The following is a 27378-nucleotide window of genomic DNA, read 5'->3' on the forward strand; positions in this document are numbered from 1 at the left end:
TTGTGCCACTCTGTGGCTCTGGCGCTCACAGCACTGTGCTCAACCAAACTGTTCCAGTGCTTTTTGAAGAGCAGTGGGACTTAAATCAGCTCGCTTAGCTGTGCTCCATGTTTGGATTATTAGAAACCTGCTTTGATTCGAAGTGTCGGCCATTTGTAACACTACTTGGCAGTGTGTCGCAGCCATTCATGCAGCTATGTAGCCAGAGCTCGATTAATATGATGCCAGTGTTTGAAAAGTTGTATTCTTTTTAAGCTAAAAAAAAGTATTCATAGTGTTCACCAATCAAGTGTTTGTACTGTTTTTTAAAAACCTAATGGCATTTATTAGAAATACGTTTGTGTAAATGATCCTTCTGATTAACAACCTGCCTTGTAAATCCATATAATCAAGGCCTATAAACACTTAAATTAGTTAAGTGCCAAATCTGTATAGCAGACACCCTGCACTGGATCTGAAATCTGACTGGCTATCAATGTTATGTCCCTAAGAATGCCTGCTTTGCTCCTCAGAACTGCAGAGTATGCATCCAATGTGGAACACGTACCAGCAGGCAATGGCACCACACCAGCCTGCTGTGCGATAACTGCGTCCAAAACCAGGACCCTGCTCTGTGCTGTCCTACGTGTGCCTGCATCCTGGACCCTGAGCATCACAAAGACTTACTCTTCTGCCACACTTGTAAAAGGTAAGGAATATTTGGTTATAACTTAAATACTAAGAATGGCGCACTCTCAATTGGGCATTATTTTATTTTTTTAAAGCAAATTTGTTCCTGTGTTTCCTGTGTGTTACCAGGGAATGTAACAGTAATAAATATGTCACGTTTCAGGATTTCAAAGCGTTCGAGCAATCTCTTAAAATTCCTCTGCACTCCTTTCAGATGGCTTCACCTGGAGTGCGAGCGTCAGAACTCAGGCCAAACAGAAATCCACCCCAGAGAGGACTATGTTTGTTCCAACTGCAGGTCTCCTGCTGCAGAGCAGCCGCTACAGGCAGAGGATATGGACACCGGCCCAGAGCTCAGCCCTCAGCCAGTCTCCATGCACACAGACTCTGAGACTGGCCTACAGCTGGCTAAAAAGCACACGGACCTAGAACCTGGCACTCAGCTGCCTCCTGAAATGCACAATGACCCCAAACCGGAATTACTCGCTGTTCCATTGCACTCAGATCCAGAGCCTGTTCAGGCTACCGTCCAGGAGGAGAAGCTGGCCACGTCAGCCCTGAAGCCTGGTGGGTCTTTGTTCCAAAAAGGTTAGATTATACACAGGGAGTTAACTGCTCTGATCTCTTTCCTTGTGTTATCTTGAAGTCTTTATTTTCCTCTATGCCCAAGTGCCCCTCCTGAGAATCCAATCTGTTTTATCAGCATATTAATCATATCTTGTTATCGCAAGGACGAGCCAAGGAATGTAACTCTTTTGATTATACAAAATCATACACATGGGGACCAGGTTATACGATTGAAAATGAAAGGGAATCTTTGTAGTTCAGGGTTCATTCATTCAGCCTCAAGCCATGCAGAAGCAGTTGAAAGTTTTGGCCACGCAACACGGAATTGGGCCGTAGTGTCAGTGCTGATGAAGTTTTGAAAGTTGCAGATGAAAGGACTGGGAGTTGTTTGGACTGGGACCAGAGAGAAGCACTCCCTCTTTTATTTGGAGGATTTTCTGAGGACTCCCCAATAACCAGATGGTGTCCTCCTAGCTACAGATTAAAGCCACTTTATTGTCTTTGTAACTCTGAAAATTAAAAGTCCTTTGTTTCTACCCCCTGTCTCCTGGGAAGGCAGCGTGTGCTGCCAGTCTATATGAATAGGAAGTTATTTCTTTAGGTTTCACTTCAGTGCTTGGGGAAGTGAAACCACACATTTCACCATGAGGCAAACATGGGCACCTGAGGTGGCAGCCGAGGTTTGTGACACTATATCAAAGCATAAAAATCAGTGTCTGTCATATTGGAGCCTCAATGGGATGCACTAAAAATAATTCATTTAATATTGCCATTGACTTCAGGGATTTTTAAGCCTTGGGTCGGTCGGAAGAATCGTGTTGTATAATTCTTGTTCTTTTTTTAGCCTAAGAAAGAAAGTTAATAAAATGACACTAATCTATAGTGAACCCAACCTCGCTAAAGCTAAAGACTCGACCTGGAAATATATATATATAGTGTTTGGGGTTTTTTTGGCATATGAGCCTCATGCCATTTAAAGGGGCCATATCTTTTTAATTGATATATAAAAAGTGAAAACTGCAGAATTCCGTGTTTTTCCAGAATTACATTTTTAAAAAAGTCGCCTCTGAAATGGGCCGTTCAGAACAGCAGCAGGTTTCTACGTAGATCCTTGCTTTCACTTCCGTCATTCACCTCAGGCTGCTTTCTTGCACTAGCTTGTAGTCGAGTCGTCAGGATTTTAACCTACGATTCCGATACCTCCTGGCAGCTCTGGCTGGTACATATAAGGCTGAATAACCGATCCTAGAGCAGCCATGTTTTCTACAACTTTGGGATGACAGTGCAGTGCAGCCGCTCCCCCATGTGGGATAGCACACGTGGGGGAGGGGATACGCGGTCAATCCAAATAGCTATGGTCTAACCTGTGAATCAAATAATCTGTCTTATGTTTATAGTGTTTTTGATTTACATTTCTGTAATTTATGTCCCCATTAAACTATTTGTTGTGCGTTTTGACATTACAAACAGCATTCGGAAGCTGCAAAACTCATTAAGACGTCCTCAGTTTTGAAAAAAAGCTTGCTTAAGCTTGCTCGAGGTGGTTGAGGTGCTGGACATTTTAAATATTAGCTCCAAATTTGCTTGACAGTTGAATGAAAACACCGCTTTTGCATACCAAGCTGTACCAACATTTTAAGTTAGTGACGCTGGAATCTGCTTGTGTAGAGCTCAGGGCTACGTCTCCGCTCTGGTCCATGTGAGATCTGCCTGCAGTGGAGCTACAGTATCAGTGAAATTAGCGGTGAGCTGGGGATGCTGGTGGTAGATTCGCTGCCCACTCTGTCTAGACAGCAGACTCCACTGGCAAGAAAGACTGGATAGGAGTAGCGTGATGGTGATGTTATTAGATCCCCTGTTTGCAAACCTGCCTGGGAGCTACGCTGGCTCATTCATGACTGCTCACACGGCTTGCTAGCTCCGCTTACAGTACACATGTGCTCTCGTTTCACTAGCTGTTTCCTGTGGTCATAAACTACTTAATCGTAGGATTTATTTAGTAATGCGAAGCTTCTCCTGCTGTGGTTTTAAAGTTGAGCATACATGTGTTCTGTGTATTCATTTAAGAGAAGATTTTGGAGGTTTATGTTAAGCACCGGAAAATAAGGCGTCAAGCTATAGATGTGTGAAAATATTCTCAACCCCTATGTCTTATATATTAAGGACATTTATTTTTCACACTGTCCTTAAATTAACTTAGATATTTGCAGATATTTTCATTTGGCATTGTTATGTGAGATCATGCCTATGCTGCCAACCACCTACACCTTTAATGTAATTAAAGTCATTAACTGGAGCTTTTTAGCGCCCGCCAGGATTCTCCACCTCTCAGGGTTTAACAGCAGGCTAACTGTGACTCAACTGACAGATGCACTTGGATCCTAAATTTAGGCCTGTACTGCATTAATGAAGGCAGTGTACTTATCTCACTCGTCAACTCATTCACTGTAGGAGATATAGGAAGCGGGGCGTAGATATGAATGAGTATGTGTGTTCAGCTTGGTCAATAGTTGAAGGCTGGAGATGGTTGGAGGCCCTTCTCCTAATTGACTTTCTGGCATCGGCACCGGATGAGCACCTGCAAGCTGCACAGTCATGAGCCCAGAGCACACAGACCCTGGGATGTTGGTTGTCATGGTAACTCCCTTCCCTGGCAGAGATGCTTAGCAGGTGCATGTGTGTGTCAGGATCAGTGTGACATGGGAACTTGTGGATTGAAATGGAGGGTGCCTCGTTAAGACTGGGCTATCTGTACGGTCAGGGGCCGTCCTGGCAGTATATTGGCTCGGTGTGTGGATGCCTGATAGCCAGGAATGACTAGTTCTATTCATACCAGACTAGTCTAATGCATTGATGTCTTTAATACAAAACCAAATGTAGGGAGAGGATATGAGACACTACAAAACGTAGTAGGAAGAGAGGATAGAGACACTACATAAATAGTGTAATTTAGCCTATGATAAAGGCATGCCTTGTTTTCTCTTCATGCATTGTGACTGCTTGTCACTCAATGACCCATCTGTCTTGTCCTTTACGGGGCTAATGCCACAGTTCATTAAATTTGGGCATGGAAGTTAGTTTTGCAACTGTATATAATGTATAACCTTTTTTTTTTTTAACTCGTGCTAATATTGACCCTTATAAATCCCATTTTCCCTTTATCTGCCTGGAGATAATGGGTGATCTGCATCACGAGGTTTTACGTCTTTATTCGAGGTTATAAAGGATTATTGCCTAGGTTACGATATTTAATGGAAAAACACACTGTGTTCTTACTTAAGTGAGTTAGCTTAGCAAATCAGGTTCTTTTTTTATTAACAACCTTACAAATACAAACATAAGGCAGATTTTATTCTTGTACATCATGCCTCAGGTTGAGCATACTTGCAAAATAAAAAACAATAAACAAAAATAAATTGTATAAATAAGATGCATACATAACTAAAAACAAGGACTATTTCATATTGAGTATGATGTTCTTTGTTTTACTCTTTGATTTGAAATAGTAGATCAATAGAATAGATCTTTCTCTGTTCTCTGAGTCAGTTTGATTGCAGGAAATAAAAAGCCCAGCATTTCTCAAAGGTTGGCTTTCTTTATTCTCTCATCCCTTTGTATTAACATGTTCCTGATCTCATCTCTTCAGAATCTTCTTTCTCTTTATTAATGAACAAATGTAATTCATTTTAATCTCATGTTTTTGATAACGATTCTTCTGTCTTTTAGAAGTCCCAGCAGGATCCAGCGTTGTCGAAATGCAGGTTCCTGAATCTTCTGTCAACAAAATCCTAACAGAATTTAAACCAGGTTTGTACATGCATCGTGTTTATTTAGTACCTAATCTGCATTGTGTATTTTCTTATTGATTTACATAACAGCGATTGCTGTCGTCAATGTTGTGTAGTTGTCATACTCACTGTTAAAATACAGTGGATACATTGTTTCTCAGGTAGTATATAAAGTCTCCCTAAGGCCTGCTCTCCATGTAGCGCCCTTCTCTGGCAGAAAAGTGCTGGCAGGGCGCTGGGATTAAGCGCTTGTGGGTGAGAGAAAAAACCCTGTACGCTGGTTTTGTTTCTATGACAACAATAAGTTTAACTTACGACAGAGTTAACAACAAGCTTACAATGCGTAGGGCAATAAAAGTACAACACTTACCAGCAACATTTAGTGTCCTGCCATCTGCCCCCACAGATAGGCATATACGGTCTGTATTGTGATACTGTTTGTTTGTCATGTTGTACAGCTCAGGGTAGACGGAAACGGCCAAAACAAGTTGCTCCTACATGTTTGATGTTAACCATGTGACAAGCGGCGCTCCATTTGATTGGCTGCCTGAAAAAAAGCGTCGGTGACGACACCAGCGCCTTTCTGAAAAGAGATTTTTAACTCAAACGGCCGGAACAACCGCTCAAAAAAGGTGGAGCGCGCTAAAAAAAAAGACGCTGGGTGCAGTGCTTTTTCTCGAGGAAGCCGCATGCAGCCACGTGCAGCCGCATATGCTCTGTCCTCATTGGGAACAATTAAAAAAAGATGCTGGCTCTCAGAAAAAGGCGCTATGTGGACACGGAGCCTCACAAATCCACGTCTGTTACTAAATTAATTCTTTGGAGATGTTGCTCACTTCATATCCATTAGAATAACATTGTATAATCTGAGAATTAATTATATGCATAAAATGCGTTCTTCTGACCACTGTGCATTTTCTCCTTCAGAAACAAAGCCAGCAGTTCGAGCCCAGGTTACATCTACAGAGAGTCCTGCTTCATCGGGGACTCCCAGCCAGGAGTCTTTTCCTGCCCAGCTCTCTATGGAGGCACTACAGACACAGGATACCACGTTACAAATCAAGCCAGCAAAGACAGAGGTCTGCCCTGAGCAGGGCACGGCCAACCCCAGCACAAAGGATTTTAAGGCCATCATCTCAACCACCAAAGAACCAAGTACTGCATCAGTACCTTTCACGGACCAACCAATGGAGGTCTCGCTACCCCAGCCTTCGAGTATGGATGTAGTCAGGGCTTCTTTCCTGGAAACCGCTCCGAAAGAACCTAACAAGGAGAGGAGTGAGGGTATTTTTCACAGGAACCTGGCAGAGACTGTTAAGCCCTCAGCCTCTTGTACATCAGAGGAGATGTACACTACACCAGAGAGCAAGCCTAATCTGTCACTTTCCAGCCTGTCTTCAGAGGAGAAACCACACAAGACATGTGTGGAAAGGTTGGCAGAAATGGTTTCTTCTCCTTGCCACTCCTCCCCTCTGGCCCGAGGGATATCTCCCAGGGATCCACCCCAGACACAGATCCTACCTTCACTGGGCGACCACAGCAGTCTCATACCCACCACCACGCTTATTCCACTCACCCCTAAGATCGGAATGGGAAAGCCAGCCATCACCAAGAGGAAGTTTTCTCCTGGGAGGCCTCGAGTCAAACAGGTAGGAACCTTGATATCATGTCAAAGAAGAGCACTGATTTACAGGCTGTCACAGGCTGGGGCAGTGAATAAAGGCAGAAGGAGCCAGAAGGCTTATCATTGGTGCTTATTATTGCTGACGTGTGTGTGTCCAAGTGTCCTGTCGTCTCTGCTGTACGAAGGTAGTTTATTTCTTTTTAAGCATTTTGTTGATTGATGCGGCTTATATGGTTCAGGAAATGTTTTTTATTTTCTCGGTCAAGTTGTACCTTGAAGCACACCATGCCATAAAGCAGGAAGGCAGCACGCGGACTGATGTTTCTCGCTGAGCCCTCCTCACATGTTTATGCAACGCATGAATAGTCAGTTACAGTGTTCATGCAGCAGAACTGGGTTGAAGAATTAATTATATAAACATTTCCAGTTGGAATATATATACTTATGGCTGAAACACCTTTTAATCAGAGTCCTTACCATCCCACCTAAGTCGCATTTCTATCATTCACTCTGTTCATCTCATGTCTTTGTTCCAAACATGCGCTACCCTTAACAAGTCATAAAAACAGTGATCATTACCATGTCCCAGTCATCTCCATATAACATCATGAACTGCAGGGAGTCACTAGTGACAGTGAAACAACTTCTCCCAACAAAAAGTCCCAACATATAAATTAGAAGACAAAGAACGTAGACTCTCTTAGAAATGATAATGAAAATCACACCCATGGCTATTATCTATTATGAATGATGCTAGTGAGGGGAAGCTAATTTACTTAGCAAAATGTGCTTTTTCTCCCCAGATATATCCCATCTCTTAAACAAACATAATATGGCTCAAAATAATTTCTTACACAATGCCCGGGGAAATCTGTTCTAGAAATTAGAATTTTGCTTCTCTGTAGTCCAGCATGCTTTTGTTGGATGAGCTCATGTGCTGTCGTGCTTATGCAATTCTCTTTGTTTTTGTCAACATGCCAAACATACACGGTTGTGATGGCGAGAGGTTGCAGGGCCTCTTCCCCGCTGTATGTGCCATGATGCCCAGGCAAATTATGCTGTGTGAAATGCAACTAACACAATTGTGCTCTCCAGTTTTGCCCGTTACAAAGGCTCTGTTAGAACTCTTACACTGATATGCATGAAAAACCCTCGAGGATTGGCTTTAACACAGAACGTGCACTCTAACTTATGATGCTCATATTTTGGCACATCAGATGCTTTCTAATACCAGAGCTCTGCATAAATGGATGTGTATTTAGAAGCTCCCGTATGGCCACATTAGAAGCTCACTACATCTCTCTAACATCTTTCTTTGTATGTTTTGTTTCTTCGCTGGCTTTGTTTTTAAGTTGCTGCATTTTGTCGCCCTCCTCCCTCCCTCTCTCTCACTCTCTCACCCGCCCTCCCTTACCTTAGGGTGCATGGAGTCCCCATAGCAGTGTGAGCTCCCCCTTGTCCTGGTCGCCAGACCAGTCAGAGGGGTGGGACGTCCCAAAGACCAGGCAGTCCTCTGGCAGCCCCGGCTGGAGCATCAGAGTGGTAAATACTGTGGCTCAGCAGAGATGGCAGGGCAGCAGCTGCCCTCTGTTAGCCCTCTGTTTACCCTAGTGAAGCACACTGCCCCAGTCGTCCCCATTGTCACTGTGATGCATATTGTAGCCAACACCAACAATTACCACCACCTTGCAGGGAGGAGATTCATAGCCGGATAACTAAGGAAGTGTAACTGAAATTATGGCTATATTGACAGTATGTTTGCTGGCTTTGCAGTTGAATTGAGACAGCAAAGGTATGGTGTGGTAAGACATCTGCAGTCGACACTAATGTATGGATAAACATCTTTACTAATGAATGCTCTGCTGTGCGCCCTTCTCTTTTTGTCTCCTGCTTTAAGTATTTTTTTTTCTTCTTCTCTGATTTTGAACACAGTGAAAAGTCTGTAGCAGTTGGTTGCTGTGGCAACAGTCATCACTCTTAGTAAAGCTGGGTGAGGGTTAATTTGTGTGTCTGTCAGCAGGCACAGTGGAGGGGGGGAGGGGCCATGGTTTGAGATCAGTTTAAAAAATGTGGGGTAAATGGGAAGGGATTTGGGGGCAGGTGCCTAAAGGTTCGGTTAGACTTAAGTTTGACAGGCGTGATTAGGCAGAGAGGCCTCCTGTCGGAAATGTGCAGAGGCAGAAGTGGAGCTCAAATTGCTGAACAAATGCTCAGAGGCCTTTTTCTCACTTGCTGGCTGTCTGTTGTTTGAGAGGTACGCAACCGTTTCTCCAAGTCCCGGTCAGAAGAATCAAAATGTCAAGGATAAGGTTAATTGATTTTATTCTTTATTATGCTGCTTGAGGTTAAAATGAAGATTTCTCATGTTGTTTGCAGTTGCACCCCTTTCTATAAGTTCCCATAAAACAGCTAGCAGAGTGCTATTTGATTCCATTTGTTTACTTGTGTTTTGAAAGCAGGAAGCTAGGGAGTGACTTGGCACGGAAATACAAACATATTGACGACCCATGACTGCTAGCTATTTTATATTTCCTGTGAGCATTAGGGAGGGACAAAGAATTGGTACAAACTTAGTTAATTTGTAAAGTGCAGGATGAGTCATCCACATTTTTTCAGGAAATGACAAACTTTTAAATATAATTGAAAATAAACAAACATCATACATTTGACATTGTTTCGTCAGATAGCAGTATATATGTGAGAATAAGTGCAAAACATACATGATTAAAACACCTAAACATCATTTTGATTTCATGGGAAATTTAAGCTTTGCACATATCAAAGCATTAGCAGTTTGCATCCACACGATTAACACAGCAAAATGACTTTACCTTCCTAGAACTATTTAAAAATGCTATCCTTGCAGTGCAATCTTTACAGTGAAGAATATATACAGAACTAGTGCGAGAGATTAAAGTCTTTGTCTCTCCTCTATCGGCATGACTTGAACATTCAGCATGCGCAAGATAGAAGCAAACTTCTGCGAACAAGTGGACTTTATATCTGCCCATTTCAGTTAGCAAGACGGGGAGTGGCCATTGCCCCCGCATTGTCTCCTACAGTGTGTCTAATCCATCCCTCAGGTAAACAAACTACGCATTTTCTAAATTTTTGTCTCACCTCCGCAGGGTCGAGGCTCAGGCTTTCCTGGACGGAGGAGGCCAAGAGGGGCTGGTCTGTCTGGTAGAGCTGGACGTGGCAGAGCAAGAGGCAAGAATGGAGCAAGTCCCAGCTTCAACCCTGGGGTACGTGCCGTCAGCTGGATGACATCTCAATGTCTTGTCTAAATATTTCACTATATGCAAAACACTGTGTTTTCCCCTCCAGCTAAAGACATGGCTGATGTATTTTGCAAGCAGTATTAATGTTAATTACAGAGAAAACTGTCTTTGTTTTGTTTTATGGTAAAGGCTGCACATTCAGCAGTTAAAAATAATAAGTAGTTATTATATATCCTATTTTTCATATAAACTCTTATGAACAGAGGTTTGATGTTTTTTTGTTATGTCATCACACTGTTTCTTTTATTAATAATGTGTGTTTTTTTTCATGATATGCAGATCACCACAATAGAAACACCATACCAGGTCAAAGAGGAGGAGGAGAACGCCATGCACAACACAGTTGTCATATTTTCCAGCAATGACAGTTTCACACTAAAACAGGTGTTTATTTTTTTTCATTTTTGAGTCCTTATCTGCAAATATCTCCATTCACTTAGAAGGCCTGAAATTAAATGTGTGCTTAAAGACCTCTCCCACTGGAGATCATTAATTCTTGTGGAGATGCTGCCAATTGCCTGCAGGAAATGCACTTGATTATGTAACACAGGATCATACTGAAATTGTATTGTTTCTTACTTTCTGCCTTCAATGTCATGCTCCTTCTCTAAACACTGAGCGACTAATATCCACCGATATTCATGAGGGTTTTAGAGACAGCAGTAAATATGAATTTAGCAGTGTTACATTGTAATTTGGATGTTGATGCTGTATTGTTTAAGAGAATAAACTGAGAGGTAAAACAATACAGCGGAGTTGCTGCTTATCAGGGCACTAACCCCTGCATGGCTAATGTGAAAGCGTTCAGTGCCTAAAAGACTGTTCTTTCTAGCTGTGAGCTGTGAATGTGAGAGTAAAGCAGGGGCTGAAAGAGCCCACTCAATCATCGTGGTTTAAAAAAGGTCCTAAAAGGCCAAAGTGTCTAAAGATGTCCTTTTACCTTATACTTCAATATGTTTTCATGCACAGCTGTATTATAGAACTTAAATGAGACTCTAGTATTATGATTTCAGAATCCGAACTGATCTCTCCCTGTGAATTGGGGTAACTCACAATGTCTCATTTCCTTTTCAGGACATGTGCGTGGTGTGTGGGAGTTTTGGCCTCGGTGCAGAGGGACGTCTTTTGGCTTGTGCTCAGTGCGGCCAGTGCTACCATCCATTCTGTGTTGGCATAAAGGTACCTTTCACCATTGAGTTAGCACATTGCATGTACAGTATACAAAGCAGAAATACCCTCCATCATACACAGACCCACATTAAAACGTCTCATTGGTACTTTCACAGATTACCAAGGTGGTTCTGAGTAAAGGCTGGCGTTGTCTGGAGTGCACAGTGTGCGAGGCCTGCGGCCAGGCCACTGATCCTGGTCGCTTGCTGCTGTGTGACGACTGTGACATCAGCTACCACACATACTGCCTGGACCCTCCGCTGCAGAACGTGCCCAAGGACAGCTGGAAGTGCAAATGGTGAGTAACGTAATGATCATCTCACCCAAATTTGCTTCTCACAGGCATAAATAATTTAGATTAGAATGTGTTTTGTAAAAGCCTGAAAAAATTGTGCATGTTGAACCAAGCGTTGTTTGTTGTTATAGTAAACATCAGACACCGTAGCAAATTCCAACTTCTCCACATCAATATATAACATGCTTGGAAAGGCTATAATATTCTCTCAGTTTTAAAATGAGCCTTAAAAATCAGTGCCTTTTTTGACTCTGCAAAATATGCCAAGTGAAGAAAAAACTCGATGAAAAATTCCTCTAAATTGAACAGGAAATAGCTTCATATTAGCAGCATGTGGACGGGGCAGTGTGTCAGCAGGAATTTTGCAGCACAGTAAATCAGCGTTAATGCTCTTTGAAGTAACCTGGGTGGAATGACCTCTGTCCTACCTGTCTCCTGCAGGTGTGTGTCCTGTACCCAGTGTGGCGCCACCACCCCAGGCCTAAGGTGTGAGTGGCAGAATAATTACACCCAGTGTGCCCCCTGTGCCAGCCTTGCAACATGCCCCATCTGCCTGGTGGACTACAGCGAAGGCACCACAATTCTGCAGTGCCGCCAATGTGACAGGTATGCAGTGTTCCTACACAACCTGTCAGCTCAGGAAAACTGCTCTCCACTTTTTTTTCTTTTTTTTTTTACATAATCGGTTCTTATCTAAACCTTCATTTCTGTCTGTAGATGGTTCCACGCGTCTTGTCAGGGACTGCATTCAGAAGAAGATGTAGAAAAAGCTGCAGACAGCAGCTTCGACTGCACAATGTGCCGAGCTTTCAAGACCACTAAAGGTGGGAGCACAGTTATTCATACAAGTGTTTTAACACATTTGATCCTCCTGCTTCTGCCCTTTTTTAAATGGCTTTTTTTTCTATCCTTTGCTGCTGCTGCAGTTGTGACCAAGGCCAGAGAAGCCATTGAGCCTGTAGTTATGACGCAGATTGTTACAAAGGCAAGAGAAATGGGTGAGTTCAAAGATTTAAAAATGATGGTTTATAAGTAATAGAAGAAATAGAAATGTTTCTTTCAAAAAGATGATTTGACTTGAGTTTAGACAGTATTTCTCATAGCCACGGTGTTTTGGTCTTTTTAGATCTGTCTCGGACTTACACCCAGGATGGAGTTTGTTTGACAGAGTCGGGGCTTTGTCAGCTGCAGAGCTTGTCTGCCACAGCGTCACGGCGCAGGAAACCCAAACCCAAGCTGAAGCTGAAGATCATTAACCAGAACAGTGTGGCAGTGCTTCAGGCTCCCGTAGACCCTCTCTCAGAGCTCTCTCGTGATGAAGACATAGAGGAAAACAGAGGTACTTGTCCCCTCGCACAATCTCCTTCTTTCATCTCAGGATGTTTATTAAGAGCTTCAGTTTAGTAGTGCCTTTAATATGAGTGTTTTTGTTAGTGTGTATTTGTTTCTCTTTCTTTTCATGTATCTATATCAACATTCTTTCCCTAATTTCTAAGAGAAATTATGAATAAATAAAAAAAGTGTATGTAAAAACTAAAAGTCTGACATGAAATTAAAATTCTTGGTAATAGAGCTGCTTAACTTGATTACAATCAGGCGAATGTCCTGCCACTGAGGGGAGTTCACATAGAATTGACCCTGGTGCTGTGTCGAGGGGCCTGGCCGGGGTGCTCTCTGCAGCAGGGCTGTCGCTCGCCATCAATGCTCTCTCCTTCTTGCAGAGGCGGAGCTCCTAGATTGTGAGGCGAAGTCTGACTCAAGCCTGGAGCGAGAGCCAGCAGAAGACGACTCCAAGGGGGCCGACGGCGGCAAGAAGAGGAAGAGGAAACCGTACCGGCCGGGTAGGGCACCTGATTGAAGGAGACAGCTCCTCTGATGCGTAAAATGGTGCAGTACATGCCCGACGCTGTAGCTGTAGCAAAGCACTGCCATCTCTGGGCCTCTGATGTACTGAGGGCTCTATCTAGTGTTTCTGAGCCTTCATGCTGAATGCACCGGGCAATTAATAGAACCATAAACTCATCTCAAATGATATCACCTCTAGGATTGTAATGAAAAATGTTTTTGTGAGTATAGTGTCTTATTGCTAATGAATTAATAAATTGTCCTTTTAAGGCATCGGTGGGTTCATGGTCCGCCAGAGGAGTCGACCCGGGCAGGGTCCAGGAAAGGCTAAACGATCCCTCTGCAGAAAGGATTCCTCTGGCTCCGTGACAGAGCTCCCCATTGCAAAAGATGAGGGTATGCACACAAATAATATAAACACATTTAGGTTTAAAGCTCCAGTCATGTTTTAAGATGTATAAAATGCTTTGCTTGAAATAATATAGTGTGTCTGATATGTTTTTTCAGCAAAATACGTTTAATTAATTAGCTTTTTATGCGATGTAATTTTCCCCTTTGTAGCAGGGTGGTCAGAGACTCTGCCTGATACCCCCGTGGACGAGACGCCGCCTGGACCAGAGGTGCCTGAAAAAATAAAGAAACGCTACAGAAAGAAGAAAACAAAACTGGAGGAAGCTTTTCCCGCCTACCTGCAGGTTTGTCACCTATGATAGCTCACTGTTACTGTAAACAGAATGGGCACCAAATATGACATTTTATGACAAAGTATGTAACTACTTTATACATATAGTAATCTAGTGGTATTATTACTGTGATCAATGTATCAAGGGTATCTATTTAATTGGGAATTCTTTCTCAATTTGTGCATGAATGTGTATAAATAAGAAGCTTTATTAATAATCAACATTAAATTATTTAATCCAGTTAATTATGCCAACAAAGGCACCATATTTTAAACATTGCATATTCCAAAAGGTAAAATATTGCATTACTCAAAAAGCGTATTTAGTCAGTTGATTACAAATCTATTTTTGTTTTATTGTTATGTAAGCCTCCCATTCATTTGCACAGATTGTCTAGTCTTGTCATGCCAAATCTTCATAAAAAGCGTTATATCCCACCCATGGGAAGGTTTGGAATCCAAATTACGCTGCCTGGAAACCACTTACAGAACCTCGGTGCGCAGTGCCCCTTCTGTGAGCTTTTTAGAAAGAGGAACAGCCTCCAGGAAGTCACTGTGGAGGATACCCGTCTCTGATCGTGCTCTCTAAATGGTTTCTGTCTGCCTTGTGAATTGACATACAAAAGCATAACTGGAGGTGACTCAAGGCCCCTCGTCTCCAACCAGTATCTCAGTGTCACCTTTTGTTGGCCAAAACATAGATCTGATATGTGCATTAAGCCGCCCACAGCTGTCAGTGCCACTCTTGATCTCACCACAGTAAAGGGATGTTCAGTCTAACCTAAAGGTCCAAAACAGTGAAGCACATTTCATTAATTATTGAGGTACCGACACGCTTTTAATGTCTCGGTGCGGCTGGGAGCTGCAGTCGTGTTTCGTTGAGGATAGTAGGTGACTTGTGGGTAGAAGTGGTTGGGGGAGGCAGGTGCTGACAAAAGTGAGGTCAGCAGGAATGACTGTTAGTCTCAGAGCTGCTCTGTTTCACAGCCCTCAGTTCTCATGGGTCTACAATGTGAATGATGTCAAGGAACGTAAGCTGACAGGCCTTGTAAAAACAGTGTCAACACCGAGAATTGACCAGTGCTTTGTGTCGTCATGTTCAGGAAGCGTTCTTTGGAAAGGACCTGCTGGACAAAAGCAAGCAAAGCAGGCAGCAGGGGGTCGAATCAGGTTTACTGGAGGAAGGGCAAAGCCAAGTGGAGAGGAGGCATCCCGCCACCAGCTTCCTGGACCCTTCATCAGATCCTCTGCTCAGCGCCTCAACATCGCTACCCAACAGAGCAGCACGTACGTACACACATAATCTATTCTCCAGGACAATGGATGTAATTATTCATTGGTTCAAAGTGATGCTATCGACTAAATGTTACATATAAATGAGGACGGCTCTATTAGACGAGCACTGGAAAGGAATTAAGGCAAGTGTTGTAAAGGCCTGACACAACAGGCAAGTGGTATATTTTATTTTTATTTGGCCCATAACAATATGGTTTATTCCATGCATTCTCTCCTTTTGTCTCATATGCAAGTGTCATCACCCAGTGAGATTATTAACCCTTTTCATAGCTGAGAAAATGGATAAGACAGTTTAGCTGATCACATGTCAAACCACATGTCAGGCCATCATACAAGACAAAGTGTCAAAGGTTAATCTCTGGCCAATAGAGTTCACAGACTCAAAATAATTTTACGGATTTTACTTCATAAGTTACAAATCAGACAAGTTTCTGTTCTCTCTGAAAGCTGGCTCTTTCTCGCCTGTCCACCTACTCTATAACTCTTGCCCATAATACCTGCCATCTGCACTCATTCAAGCAGATTGCAGCACTGCAACACGGCCAAAATGGAGAACAGTCACCGCCATCAAAGTGTTTGTCAAAACACCACTCGCTATCATCCATGCACAGTGAAAATCTGTTGCTGAAGCTAATGCCTACTGTACATTAAGAGTGGAAAACTATTAGAAGTCGACTTATTATTGCTTCCTTTGTCACAGAATAATCTGCAGTAAATTAAAACAAGGGTTATCTCATTGATTGCATCAGATTATAACAAGGCGAATAGAGATATAGACCATATTTGGTCTTTGAATGACAAAATACCTGAACTTGTTGAACTTAAAGACCAGCTCCAGTCCTGTTTTAAGACATATAAAATACTCAGCTTGAAATGATAAATTGTGTCTGATATGTTTTTTCTGCAAAATACGTTTAATTACCTTGTAAAAATTCATGAATCTGCATAGTCCCGCCCACTATGCACATTTCTAACCGTCCCGTCCGTCACGAAAACAAAACACGTCTCTGCCATCGTTTAGTGGCAACTTATTCAAACTTAGCTAGCTTGAAATGAAGTAATTAGTAGTAGTAACGTTAACGTTAGTCAGAAGGGAGTTTGCAAAAATTACGTTGACTGTTACAGCTGGCTCACGCATCGCGGTTGCCATAGGTTGCACATAATGATACGCATAGCGTCACCCTGTCCGTTAACGGGATCGGCTCCTTAGGTTTGTGACATCTCAAACCTAGCAATCTGAAAACGTGTTGTTCAGCCTGTCCTTGGTACACTGCAGTTTAAAATAAGACAGGCCCAGCCATGGAGATGACTGCTGATGTATGAAAAGTTAAGTTTATTAAAATCAAGTTTAAAAGCTTGATTTTAATAAACTAAATAGATCTATTGTCAAATCTATAACCCCCCTCAGTCTTTTGTGCTAGCACCTGAATGTGGGAAAGTGTGTCCAAGGGCAGCACGGCTACATGCAGTGTTTAGCTAAAGAGCCAATAATTGGAAATCTAGTTGTTTTAATAGGTTTCAGATTGAAAATAAAAAATAAATAAATCAGTTTTAACAGAATAACAACACTGAAATCTGGCGAATATGGCCTTCAGACAGTTATGTGGATTTTAGACTAAATAACTTTTAAATTAAATTCGGTTTTTATATTGCATAAAGTAGAACTTTATCAAGGAAAATGCCATTGAGCATTTGTGATTGAATATGAAAAAATGTCAGACTTTTTCAAATCAAAGTCAACCTATTGAATGAATACATAATGTTTCAGATGAAGAGGTGTTTTAGTGTGTTGATTTAATATCCCATCATTACAGTCACTTTAAGCAGTTATATGATACATTGGAAGATACAGAGACTAGTTTCTACATGTGGTATCCAAACAAATGGTTCCAATTCACATTTTCATGTCCGTTCAACATCACCATCAATTATGATTTGTGACCGTTTGGTTTCTTTCTTCCTTTTTTGTTTCTTCCTTTTTGTTTTTCTCCATCTACAGAGACGTCTGAGGAACCATTAGTTGATCTATCTGATGTTCTGAACACTGATGCAGACATCTTGGGAATGCTCGGAAAGCCAAGCAGTGACTCTGGTGCGTCATGTATCTCACAAGCAGTCACAGTGGCAAGAAGTTATTTATAGTCACAGTTCAGTTAGCTGTGGGTTTACAGAAATCTCTCCCTTGTGGTTCAGAAACTTTCTCAAACAAGTTTATTTTGCTTTCACCACTTAAATGATTTATTTTAATATCACATTTTTTAACAATACTTTGAATTCATCTTTGGTTTTACCCTTTGTTTGCATTGTCTGAAGCGTGTTGTGCTTGTGCTGTCTTCACTATTTTTTCACTCATTTTATCTGGTTTTGGGTTCTTGTAGGTCTTGATTTTTGCCCCTTCCAGGTTGACAGCTCGCCTCCTCCTTTTGGTAAGGGTGCAATGGCCTACTAATCCCTTGCTTTAGTGCATTCTTCCTCTCTTAATGTGTGTCTCTCTTATTTGAGTGTGCATGTATATAAGCTGCTTCTAACCTCGTATTTCTCAACCATTTCCAATTGTTTTAACACTCATAAACTGCTTAGTGCTTACCTAACCTATCGCACAGTGTTCATTCGAATGCTTGTGGTGTGTCAGTCTTTGTTTGTGAGCCTCCTAAATGCAAAATTCTCAGCAGCCTAATGAAAGATGTTCTCAAAGATGGCAAAGAAACAATGACTTTTGTTGGTATTCAAGAAATGAGCAATTACAAACAAGCAATTTAGAGAAGAAGAGGCCTTGGCGAGTGTCCTTCCAGTTCCTTAAGACTCTGAAGGTTTTCTGTTCTCGGTCCTTTGGCTGAATGAAAAAAAAACGCTGCAATACACATCCTTCAGTCTTTGTCAACACTGACTTTGTTCCTCTTAAATGCACTTTGAAACACATTGCCAACTTACGGTTGCAACCATTCTCAAGTTTTGTTTTGTATAAAGTATAAAAGAAATGGAATGTGTAAGCAAGAGTAGCAAAACGGTTGCAGTGATACTCTCCACCATAAATGTAATTAAAGCTCCAAGCAGTGTAGTAACCCAGATAATTCAGATGGGTTTTCTTATGTATTATCATTGGTTTAAAAGCTGATGAAGGTTCCAAGCTTTGTTTTTCTAGACTTTAAAAGGCATTCAGTACAAAAGACGAGCATAAACAATATTTTCCTACACAAACATTTAAGTGTTTCAAGTTTGTGTGAGAGTTAGAAGGGCCTGTCTATCTCTTCCCAAAACACTCCTTCCAAACAACACAGGAACCCCAAGGAGCTGTAATCATATACTGTTGTGTTTGATTGCATTCCACAGGCTGTTAAGATAATACACAAGTTCTTACCTCAAGTTAATATTTATGATCCTCTTTCTTGGTCGGGTATTTTGTTGGTTGCTTTGTGTTTGTGCGTGTGCGTGTTGTGATATGTTTTTGTATGTCCGTGTGTGTTTCCACAGCTGGTCTGGACATCGGGTCTCTGACGGACGGTTCCCCAGTGGCGCCCCAGTCTCAGGCCGGCCGGAGGACACCTCGAACCCTCCCAGAGGAGCCCCTGGACGGCATTCTCAGCCCAGAGCTAGACAAGATGGTCACTGATGGTCAGTTAGGGAGACAACACATCCGGACACTTTCAGTTATTTTATTCTTTACTTTAAAACTTCATATGTGATAAAAACATTTAATAAATCTGTTGTCTTTTGCTCTTTTGTTTTTTAGAATCAATTCTCAGCAAACTTTACAAAATTCCAGGTTTGTAATTTCCTCCTTTCTTACAAAACTGTAAGCTTTGATCCATCTTTGTCTTCATTAGTGAGCCTTCCAAACACTCTTAGAAGTCTTACTAACCTGTAAATGTGTCAATATTTTGTCGGTTGTTCTGTAATGGCCATTTAGCAATGTGGACAATATTTGGTATCAGCATGTCTGTAACAGCCAACAGGAATGGAAAAGATTCTTTATTAATGTTCTATTATATATGCACACAACAATTGTATTGTTCTTGTTGTTGCAGAGCTGGAGGGCAAAGATGTGGAGGATCTCTTCACAGCAGTTCTCAGCCCCAGCACGAGCCAACCACCTCCCCCACCACAGGTGCCTCACCCCCAGGGTTCTGGGCCCCTCCCTGCCACAGCTGGCTCCAGCATGTCTCACCCCAACGCAGGTACATAACTAAGCACCTTTTTATTTGAGAACATTTGACTGTGACTTGTTTTAGAAAATGTTCTAAATGCGTCTAATTCACCTCCTAAATCGTGTGTGCAGGGAATCCCATGTTTCCAAGGATGCCAATGATCAATGGTATGATGGGACCAAACCAACGCTTCCCCACAAATCCAGGAGCAGGTCCCTGCATCCCAGAAAATTTCTCCCCTCTTAACCGTATGCCTTTCACTGACAATCCAAGGTGATGTACTGCCTCTATCCTTTAAACTAATAACATATTCCAAAATTGAACCAAAATTATTAAACCCAGAATGTTGTCATTAATTAGCTGTTTTTCTTTGTTGTCACAGAGATAGAAAGTTTAATCAGATGCCTAGAGAGGCAGTTGGTCCCTGGGCCTCTCCTGCCCATGGCCCCGGCCCTACACCCCCTGGATCTCTGCCTGAGGGGGAGACTGAAGCCATGTCAAATGCCCAAAGGAGTACACTGAAGTGGGAAAAGGAGGAGACACTCGGAGAGCTAGCTACTGTCGCACCTGTCTTGTATACCAATGTCAATTTCCCCAACCTCAAAGAAGAATACCCAGGTGTGTAAACGGCTCTCAAGCCTTAACATCTATTTTTCCCCTTTGTTCATTCTTTACAGTCATCATTTCTGTCATTTCTGCTTTTGTTTGGGTGTACCCTCTGCACTTTGTCACTCACACAGTACAAAAATATCTAGTATGCACTGTGAGATCGTTGGCATGACAACTCCTCCTCATTCTCTCAACAGACTGGTCTACAAGAGTAAAGCAAATTGCAAAACTTTGGAGGAAAGCTAGTTCCCAAGACAGGGCCCCATATGTGGTAAGTTCATTGATACTGTTGAATTTGTCTGTTTTCTTCCATCTCAAAAGCCTAAACACTTTGAACCTTGCTAGACCTCAAACTATCACTACCAGTTGCGCTGGCAGATTAGTATGCAGAAGGCAGACTCCTTTATCACATCTGGCCTCTTGCCTCTTGCCTCTTGCCAGTGTGATTTGAAATCCGGCCATTCATAGATGAACTAATTAACATAGGAAGCCCTGCTCAGTGTTAGATCTAACTATGGTCTCAGTAATTAAGTTCACTAGAGGTAATTTTATCTAGCAGAGGCCAGACTTGAATATCTAGTTTTGATTACAATATACCCTGTTTTATGGATTTTAAGGGTATTTTTCTGATGCTTACATGGTGGCATTTCTTTTTTTATGGCCTACACCTACACAACCATGTTGTCAGGCAACTAATGAGATACCTGACTAATAGTAACCTGATGATTAGCCTCAATCCTGGCTGTGTAACTTAAGGACCCAGCATGCCAAAGGTAACAATATTTATTTGGGAAGTTTAACTTGATAAATGACAATCAAGCAGCAAAGACCACCTCTCCCTCAAACTTCCTCATGGATATGGGCCTCACCCAACTAACACAGGTTAGCAAACTATGGGCAATCTATTTTCAGGGAGAAGGCAAAATCATCCCAAATATCCCTTTTTGCTTGCAAACAGAATGAGAATGTTTGGAGACAGAATAGCAATGTTCACAAAGAGTAAAATGGGGTTCATCTTTTACTAAAGTCCCCATACATCAGAGTGAGACATTGAAACAAATGCTATGAAAGATAATTTTATATTCACGTCCTACATTTCCTCAGTGTCATAATTAATAAAGACAAAAAAGCAATCTTGTGTTCATGAAATACTAATGCCTGTCGTCTTCATGTTTTGCTATCGTGATTGGTTTGCTGTTTAGCAAAAGGCAAGAGATAACCGAGCAGCCCTGCGCATCAACAAAGTCCAGATGTCGAATGAGACGGTGAAGAGGCACCATCCGCAGCAACAGCCCCCTGAGGTGTTTGATCCCAACATACCACTAGACACAGAACTGCTGTTTAAAGACCCTTTGAAACCAAAAGAGTCAGAGCATGAACAAGAGTGGAAGTTTAGACAGGTAAGAGTGTATGCAATGAAGTCAGGGAATGCAGCGGCAGGTCCACTTAATATTAAGACAGCTAAGAAGTGGTGGTTTAGTAAAGCTCCCTAAACAACTGCACTATCCTCCACATTAACCCTGATGACATTGGTGGTTAGTAGGTCCAGTTCATTTTTGGCATGAGACTGATATTTTCTGCACCCCTTTTTGATGTCTAATCCCCCTTTTCACTGTGCCCTTCCAACAGCAAATGAGGCAGAAAAGCAAACAGCAAGCCAAAATTGAAGCCACTCAGAAATTGGAGCAAGTCAAGAATGAGCAACTCCAGCAGCAACAACAGCAGCAACAGCAAGGCAACAGCCAATCAGACGGAGATGGCAACAACAGTGGTAACCAGAGCCCAGCCTCCCAGCCCAGCAATGGCAGCTTGTCCCCCATGCAGCAAATCAGTTCTAAAGAGGGCTTTGCAAGGCCGCAGCTCCCGGGGACGCCCACTTCATGTCCTTCCGAGGATGTGTTCTTGCGACCCCCTCCTCCGCCTCCATCTGGCCCCTCCTCCCAACCTCAGTCCCCACAAGTATTCTCACCAGGCTCCTCTGGTTCCAGACCCTCATCTCCGTGGGACCCATATGCCAAGATGGTAGGAACCCCAAGACCACCAAGTCTTGGGCCAAATATGTGTCGGAGAATGTCTGCAGAATCCGGTAAATCCCCCACCTCCTTAATGGAGCAGCAGGACAGAGGGAGACCATCTCCTGCTCATGAATCTTTTGGCTCCCCAACATCCATGAGCAATGACCCCTATGCCAAACCTCCGGACACCCCAAGGCCAACTGGAGAAATGGATCCTTTCCTAAAGCCCATGGGACCCCCAAGGACCAGTCAGGCTGCTCAGGGAAGGCCCCCAATGGGTTCTCCAGGCAGAGACCCCTATTCTAGGCCCATGATAAGAAATGAGGCCTATCAGCGCATGGCCCAGAACAGAATGATCTTGTCTGACCCTTACTCAAGGCCTTTACTAGCACCAATTCCAGGAAGTAATGAGTCTGGCTCAGTCCCTCTGTTCAAAACACCAATGCCCCCTCCTCAGGCTCAGGATCCCTTCAACAGACCAGGTCTACATCCTTCCGACAGGTTCTCCCAGAATCACCAGAACGACCCCTACGCTCAGCCTCCGCATACCCCAAGACCATCAGGGAATGACAACTTCACCAGTCCTCCTCGAATGGGCCAGCATCACCCTCAGGGGCACTCATTTGCTCAACCAGGACCAATGAATCAGATGTCTAGAAATCCTTATGCTCATGCACCTTCCACTCCAAGGCCAGACCACTTCACATATGACCCCTTTGCCCAGCCTTCTGGTCCAAACAAGCCAGCTGTTGACCCTTTCTCTCAGTCAGCAGGTAACCAGCGATCCATCAATGAACCCAGTAATCAACCTCGCCAATTTTTTGAGACCTACGCCCGACCCCCGGGCACACCACGCCCTCATGACAACTATGGTCAGCCTTCGAACAACCCCAGTGCATCCTCAGATCCTTACTCGCAGGCTCCTTCGACTCCTCGCCCCAGTGGGATGAACCAGTTTGGTCATCAGTCGCACCCTGGACAGAGGATGTCACCTTCCCACTCAGTGGACCCTTATGCTCAGCCACCAGGAACTCCACGGCCCTCTGTGGGAGAGAGGTTCTCCAAGTCACCTGGAAGCCAGAGGGGGCCAATGGAGCCATTTTCCAGTACCCCTGTAACATCAAGGCAAGTGAACAGCGACATGTTTTCCCAGCCTGGGGCCCCCAGACCGCTGCTTAACGACCCCTACGCCCAGCCTCCAGGTACCCCAAGGCCTGGTCCTGATGTTCTCAGCAGGCAAGGGCCAAGACTAGGACCAATGGGAGGTCAGGATCCTTTCTCCCCACCTCAGGGCAGGCTTCAGGAGAACTTTCCCCATCCAGGCTCCCAGACACCAAAACACTCTGAGGATGGATTTACTCAGTCACCCTCCAGAAGACCCAGTCAGACACCAAGTCATGATCCATTTGAACAAGCCCCCATGACCCCTCGTCCACAGTCAACAGAGAAAATGGAAATGAAAGATCAGTCAGGTGTGGGGAACACTGGAACTATCCTTCAGGACCCACAGATGCCTGGTGCTTCGTCCGAGACTCAGGGTGTTGCTCTCGCTGAGAGCGAGGAAAGACTCAGACAGGTAACCCAATATTGTTTTTTGTCTTCTTATCTAAATCTAATTTGCACTGGTGTTACATTCATTTGAAGTCTTACATTTCTTATAGTTTTTAAGTCTTATTTTCTCATTTTTCAAAGTTATTATTTTTCATATCCAGGGTCATATTTTATTGAGCATCATAGCTGACAACATTTCACCTACTCAGTTCTTGACATCTTGACATTTTGTGTCCAACATGGCAAGGACAAGCAGTCATTGTTGAACGTGCCAGCAAACAAACATTCACCTTATAAAAGGCAGCTTTCTGCCATGGCTTGTATGCCATGTCAGTTATGTCAGTCAAACTGAGACACAACCCACCAGCAAGCTGAGAAGCTAAGGAGCATTCCTGATATTTCAACAAAGACCTTGCTGCTTCCTTTTACTAGAAATATAACAGTACTTAATATTGTATTATTTGTGACTGCATCACTTCCTTATCTTAACTGGTTTTTATTAATCGTTTTGTCAAATATTACATCAACATGAGAAATACTGGAAGTGAAAATGTGTGCATTTGCAGAATTGAAAGCATGCAGTGGTGGTCAATAGAGAAAACAGACTTTGACTCTCATTGTTACACATTAGCTGTGGAGTTTTAAGTAGGCCAAACTGTCTCTCTGCACAGATAAAGATGCAGTATTATTGTAAACCATACACAGCCCATTGCATTTAAATACCCTTACATTTCTGTCTGCTTGTTGTGTTTTGTAGCGACAACGAATTAGAGAACTAATCCTCAAACAGCAGCAACAGAGGAGTGCTATTCGGCAGGAGAGGGGCCCTCAGGAGCCTGCTGGCAACATTCCCCCAGGAACACCACGACCCTGGCCCCAGGAGGCTCCTGGGCAACCGGGGGAAATGTTCAACCGGCCTCCTCCACCTTATCCTGGACAAGGACCCATGAGAGGGCCAATGAGGTTTCCTGGACCCTTTCCAGGAGATCAGCGTGTCCCTTTCCCTAATGAAGGACAAATCCCCAGGGGTCCACATCCTGGAGACCCTAATTTGAGACATCAGGGGCCAAGGTTTGTGTTTTCATTATGTTTTTTTACCATGCTTTAGTGCTTCAGATATTCTATAATTGATAACACAGCAATCCACGTATTCAGCAATGCTTGTATTCTCTATTTATGAATGTTTGTGTCCTATTTTAGGTTTGCATTTCCACATGGGGTTATGGGACCTCATGGGGCCCAAGAGTTCTTTCCCCGTGGACAACACCCAATGCAGGATGTCCCTCCCCAAATGAGACGGTCCATGTCTGCCGAAATGGCGAGGGGTATGGGAGGCAACCCTATGGGAATGCCGCAGCACTTCCCACCACGTGGTATGCCAGTGCAGCAGCACAACATAATGGGCCAGCCTTTCATTGAGCTGCGACACAGAGCAGCAGAAAACAGGCCACGTATGCCGTTTCCCCCCGGTGCCATGCAAGGAGGCAACATGGATCCCAACTTGCAGGGTCAAAGGCCATCAGGATTTATAGGAGCATCTGAGACCAGGTTTCCTTTCAATCAGGGACTCAGGATGGTTGACCCCATGGCAGGCCAGACTGGACATTTACAGTTATCTTCCAGCATGGACAATCTTCATCAGCAAGTCCAAATGTCAGGAAACAACTCACTCAAACAATCTACTTTAATGAGATCTATGAGCCAGCCTGCTTCAAGTGAGACCCAAAACATGGCAGCATCTATGATTCTGACTGCACCCCCTGCTGGGCACACAGAGGGGGGCCAAGTGGCAGGCAGTGAAGCTGTGGAGGAGAAACTAGACGCGGAGGAATCAGCAGTCAAAGATCTTGAGGATGTGGAGGTGAAAGACTTGGTCGATGCTGACTTGGAAAACTTAAATTTGGATACTGAAGATGGCAAGGATCTAGATCTAGAGACAAACGACCTGCACCTTGATGACTTCCTAACGTCTGGGAAATTTGACATCATTGCCTACACAGACCCCGACCTTGATGACATCAAGAAAGACATGTTTAATGAGGAACTGGACCTCAGCGATCCTATGGATGATCATAATGACACAACAGACATCACCAAAAATTCAAGCACAGGAGCTGAGGCTTCATCCAGTTCTGTATTGGCAAAGTCAGAGGGCTCAGGTGAGCAGTCTTCAGCTGAAATCAAGCTAGAAGCCCCTGGCAGTCAGGACTCTGGTTCTTTGGCACCTGGGCAGGAAATTAAAACAGAGGTCAAGGACTGTCAGAAGCCCCCTGAGGTCTTAGACCAGCAAGCTGCTGGAAACACCTTAACCTCAAACCAGCAGGGAGTGCTTTCTGACTCCACCCCTGTCCTGTCTAGTTTACTCATTAAGCAGCAGCCTGAGGAGCAGTCATTAAATCCAATCATTGAATCTGTCAATCCGGGAGGTAACCTTATGCCCCAGCAGAACCAAGTCACTGACACTCAGAATACCTCTGGACTTGCACTGACTCAAACGATACCTGACGCCACCTCTGTGGGAGAAGCCTCTCTGACCGGCTTTGGGGCAGACCACCAGTTGGCGCTAGCTGCTGGACTGGACCAGAGCGGCCTCACCCAGGCCCAGCAGAACGCATTAAACCTGGCGATGGGTCAGCACAGCCTGCAGCACCGTCCTCTTCTGCTAGAGGAGCAGCCACTCCTACTGCAGGACCTCCTGGACCAGGAGAGGCAAGAGCAGCAGCAGCAGAGGCAGATGCAAGCCATGATACGACAGCGCTCCAGTGACTCCTTCTTCCCTAACATCGGTAAATTATTTGGGCCACAACTTTCTGTTGTCAGTATAAGATAATTCGTCAAAGCTATTATTTCTCAGTATGTATAATTGTCATTTTCAGATTTTGATGCCATAACTGACCCCATCATGAAAGCAAAAATGGTTGCCCTGAAAGGAATCAACAAAGTCATGGTTCAGAACAACATGGGAATGACCCCAATGGCCATGAACAGGTAAAGATTAGATTAGATTAGCATGATTAGATTGTCTGGATTGACTGTACCATTTAAACTAAAGACAGCCTCTCGGCTATTGATCATTTAGATAGAATTGAAGAATTGCTACTGTGATTGATGAATGGCCCTGGTTTTGCTGTATTACAGATTTCCTCCTGCTCCTGCACCACCTTGTCCTGAAACCACACCGCTTCCTCCACAAGTTGTTGGACAGGTAATTGAATCAATAATCCACATAGATGTGTTTTTGTTGAAACCATAGTAGTTTTTTTCCAGATAATAAAATACCTGTTAACCTTGCTTTCAGGACGGCAAACTGACACAAATAGCAAGACCGAATCCTCCAAACTTTGGACCAGGATTTGTCAGTAAGTTTTCAAAAAAAAATGTATATGCATTTTCAACTTTCTGACTTGAAGTTCTGTCAGGCCTAGACATGTTAAGATGTTTGTTTTTCATGCTGTCAAGTTTGCTAACAAAAGAGCCTTTTTCTTCTCGCAGACAATGCTCAGAGGGCTCAGTACGAGGAGTGGCTCCAGGAGACTCAGCAACTACTTCAAATGCAGCAGAAGTTTCTGGAAGAGAAGATTGGAGCTCACAGGAAGTCTAAGAAAGCCCTGTCTGCCAAACAGAGAACAGCTAAGAAGGCAGGGAGGGAGTTCCCTGAGGAGGACGCTGAGCAGCTCAAACATGTCACAGAGCAGCAGGGTGTAGTGCAGAAACAACTGGAGCAGGTAAATGTTCGGCCTGTCAAGCTCCACCAATGAATTCTGTCTCACCCTGTCTCTGCACAATGAGTGTCCAGAATAATGCCCTTTTATTGGTCTACTAATAGCAATAACCCATACAC

The 27378-nt window shown here is 43.5% G+C and overlaps 1 protein-coding gene across 5 annotated transcripts in view; it reads left to right on the forward strand.

Moving 5' to 3' along the window:
* kmt2cb (lysine (K)-specific methyltransferase 2Cb) overlaps positions 1–27378 on the forward strand; it is a 65628-nt gene that overhangs the window by 25206 nt on the left and 13044 nt on the right. For 2 of the 5 annotated variants that reach the window (XM_069685330.1, XM_069685325.1), the window contains 33 exons: positions 513–688; positions 884–1236; positions 4963–5043; positions 5952–6673; positions 8068–8190; positions 9777–9893; positions 10209–10313; positions 11004–11108; positions 11216–11397; positions 11836–12000; positions 12112–12218; positions 12321–12392; positions 12521–12733; positions 13116–13235; positions 13510–13635; positions 13801–13934; positions 15025–15208; positions 17217–17309; positions 17596–17643; positions 18689–18829; positions 18948–18980; positions 19243–19392; positions 19494–19635; positions 19745–19980; positions 20169–20242; positions 21174–21371; positions 21601–23562; positions 24295–24608; positions 24738–26323; positions 26414–26525; positions 26676–26742; positions 26836–26896; positions 27030–27262. In XM_069685330.1, coding sequence (XP_069541431.1) covers positions 513–688; positions 884–1236; positions 4963–5043; positions 5952–6673; positions 8068–8190; positions 9777–9893; positions 10209–10313; positions 11004–11108; positions 11216–11397; positions 11836–12000; positions 12112–12218; positions 12321–12392; positions 12521–12733; positions 13116–13235; positions 13510–13635; positions 13801–13934; positions 15025–15208; positions 17217–17309; positions 17596–17643; positions 18689–18829; positions 18948–18980; positions 19243–19392; positions 19494–19635; positions 19745–19980; positions 20169–20242; positions 21174–21371; positions 21601–23562; positions 24295–24608; positions 24738–26323; positions 26414–26525; positions 26676–26742; positions 26836–26896; positions 27030–27262 — 8535 coding nt within the window. The remainder of the gene's footprint in view (positions 1–512; positions 689–883; positions 1237–4962; positions 5044–5951; positions 6674–8067; positions 8191–9776; positions 9894–10208; positions 10314–11003; positions 11109–11215; positions 11398–11835; positions 12001–12111; positions 12219–12320; positions 12393–12520; positions 12734–13115; positions 13236–13509; positions 13636–13800; positions 13935–15024; positions 15209–17216; positions 17310–17595; positions 17644–18688; positions 18830–18947; positions 18981–19242; positions 19393–19493; positions 19636–19744; positions 19981–20168; positions 20243–21173; positions 21372–21600; positions 23563–24294; positions 24609–24737; positions 26324–26413; positions 26526–26675; positions 26743–26835; positions 26897–27029; positions 27263–27378) is intronic. The other 3 variants (XM_069685328.1, XM_069685326.1, XM_069685329.1) reach the window with 3 other exon arrangements.

This window comes from Semicossyphus pulcher, unplaced genomic scaffold, assembly GCF_022749685.1.
Source record: "Semicossyphus pulcher isolate SPU_LCO1_2020_fin unplaced genomic scaffold, fSemPul1.0.p SCAF_7, whole genome shotgun sequence".
In the NCBI taxonomy this organism is placed as follows: domain Eukaryota; kingdom Metazoa; phylum Chordata; class Actinopteri; order Labriformes; family Labridae; genus Semicossyphus; species Semicossyphus pulcher.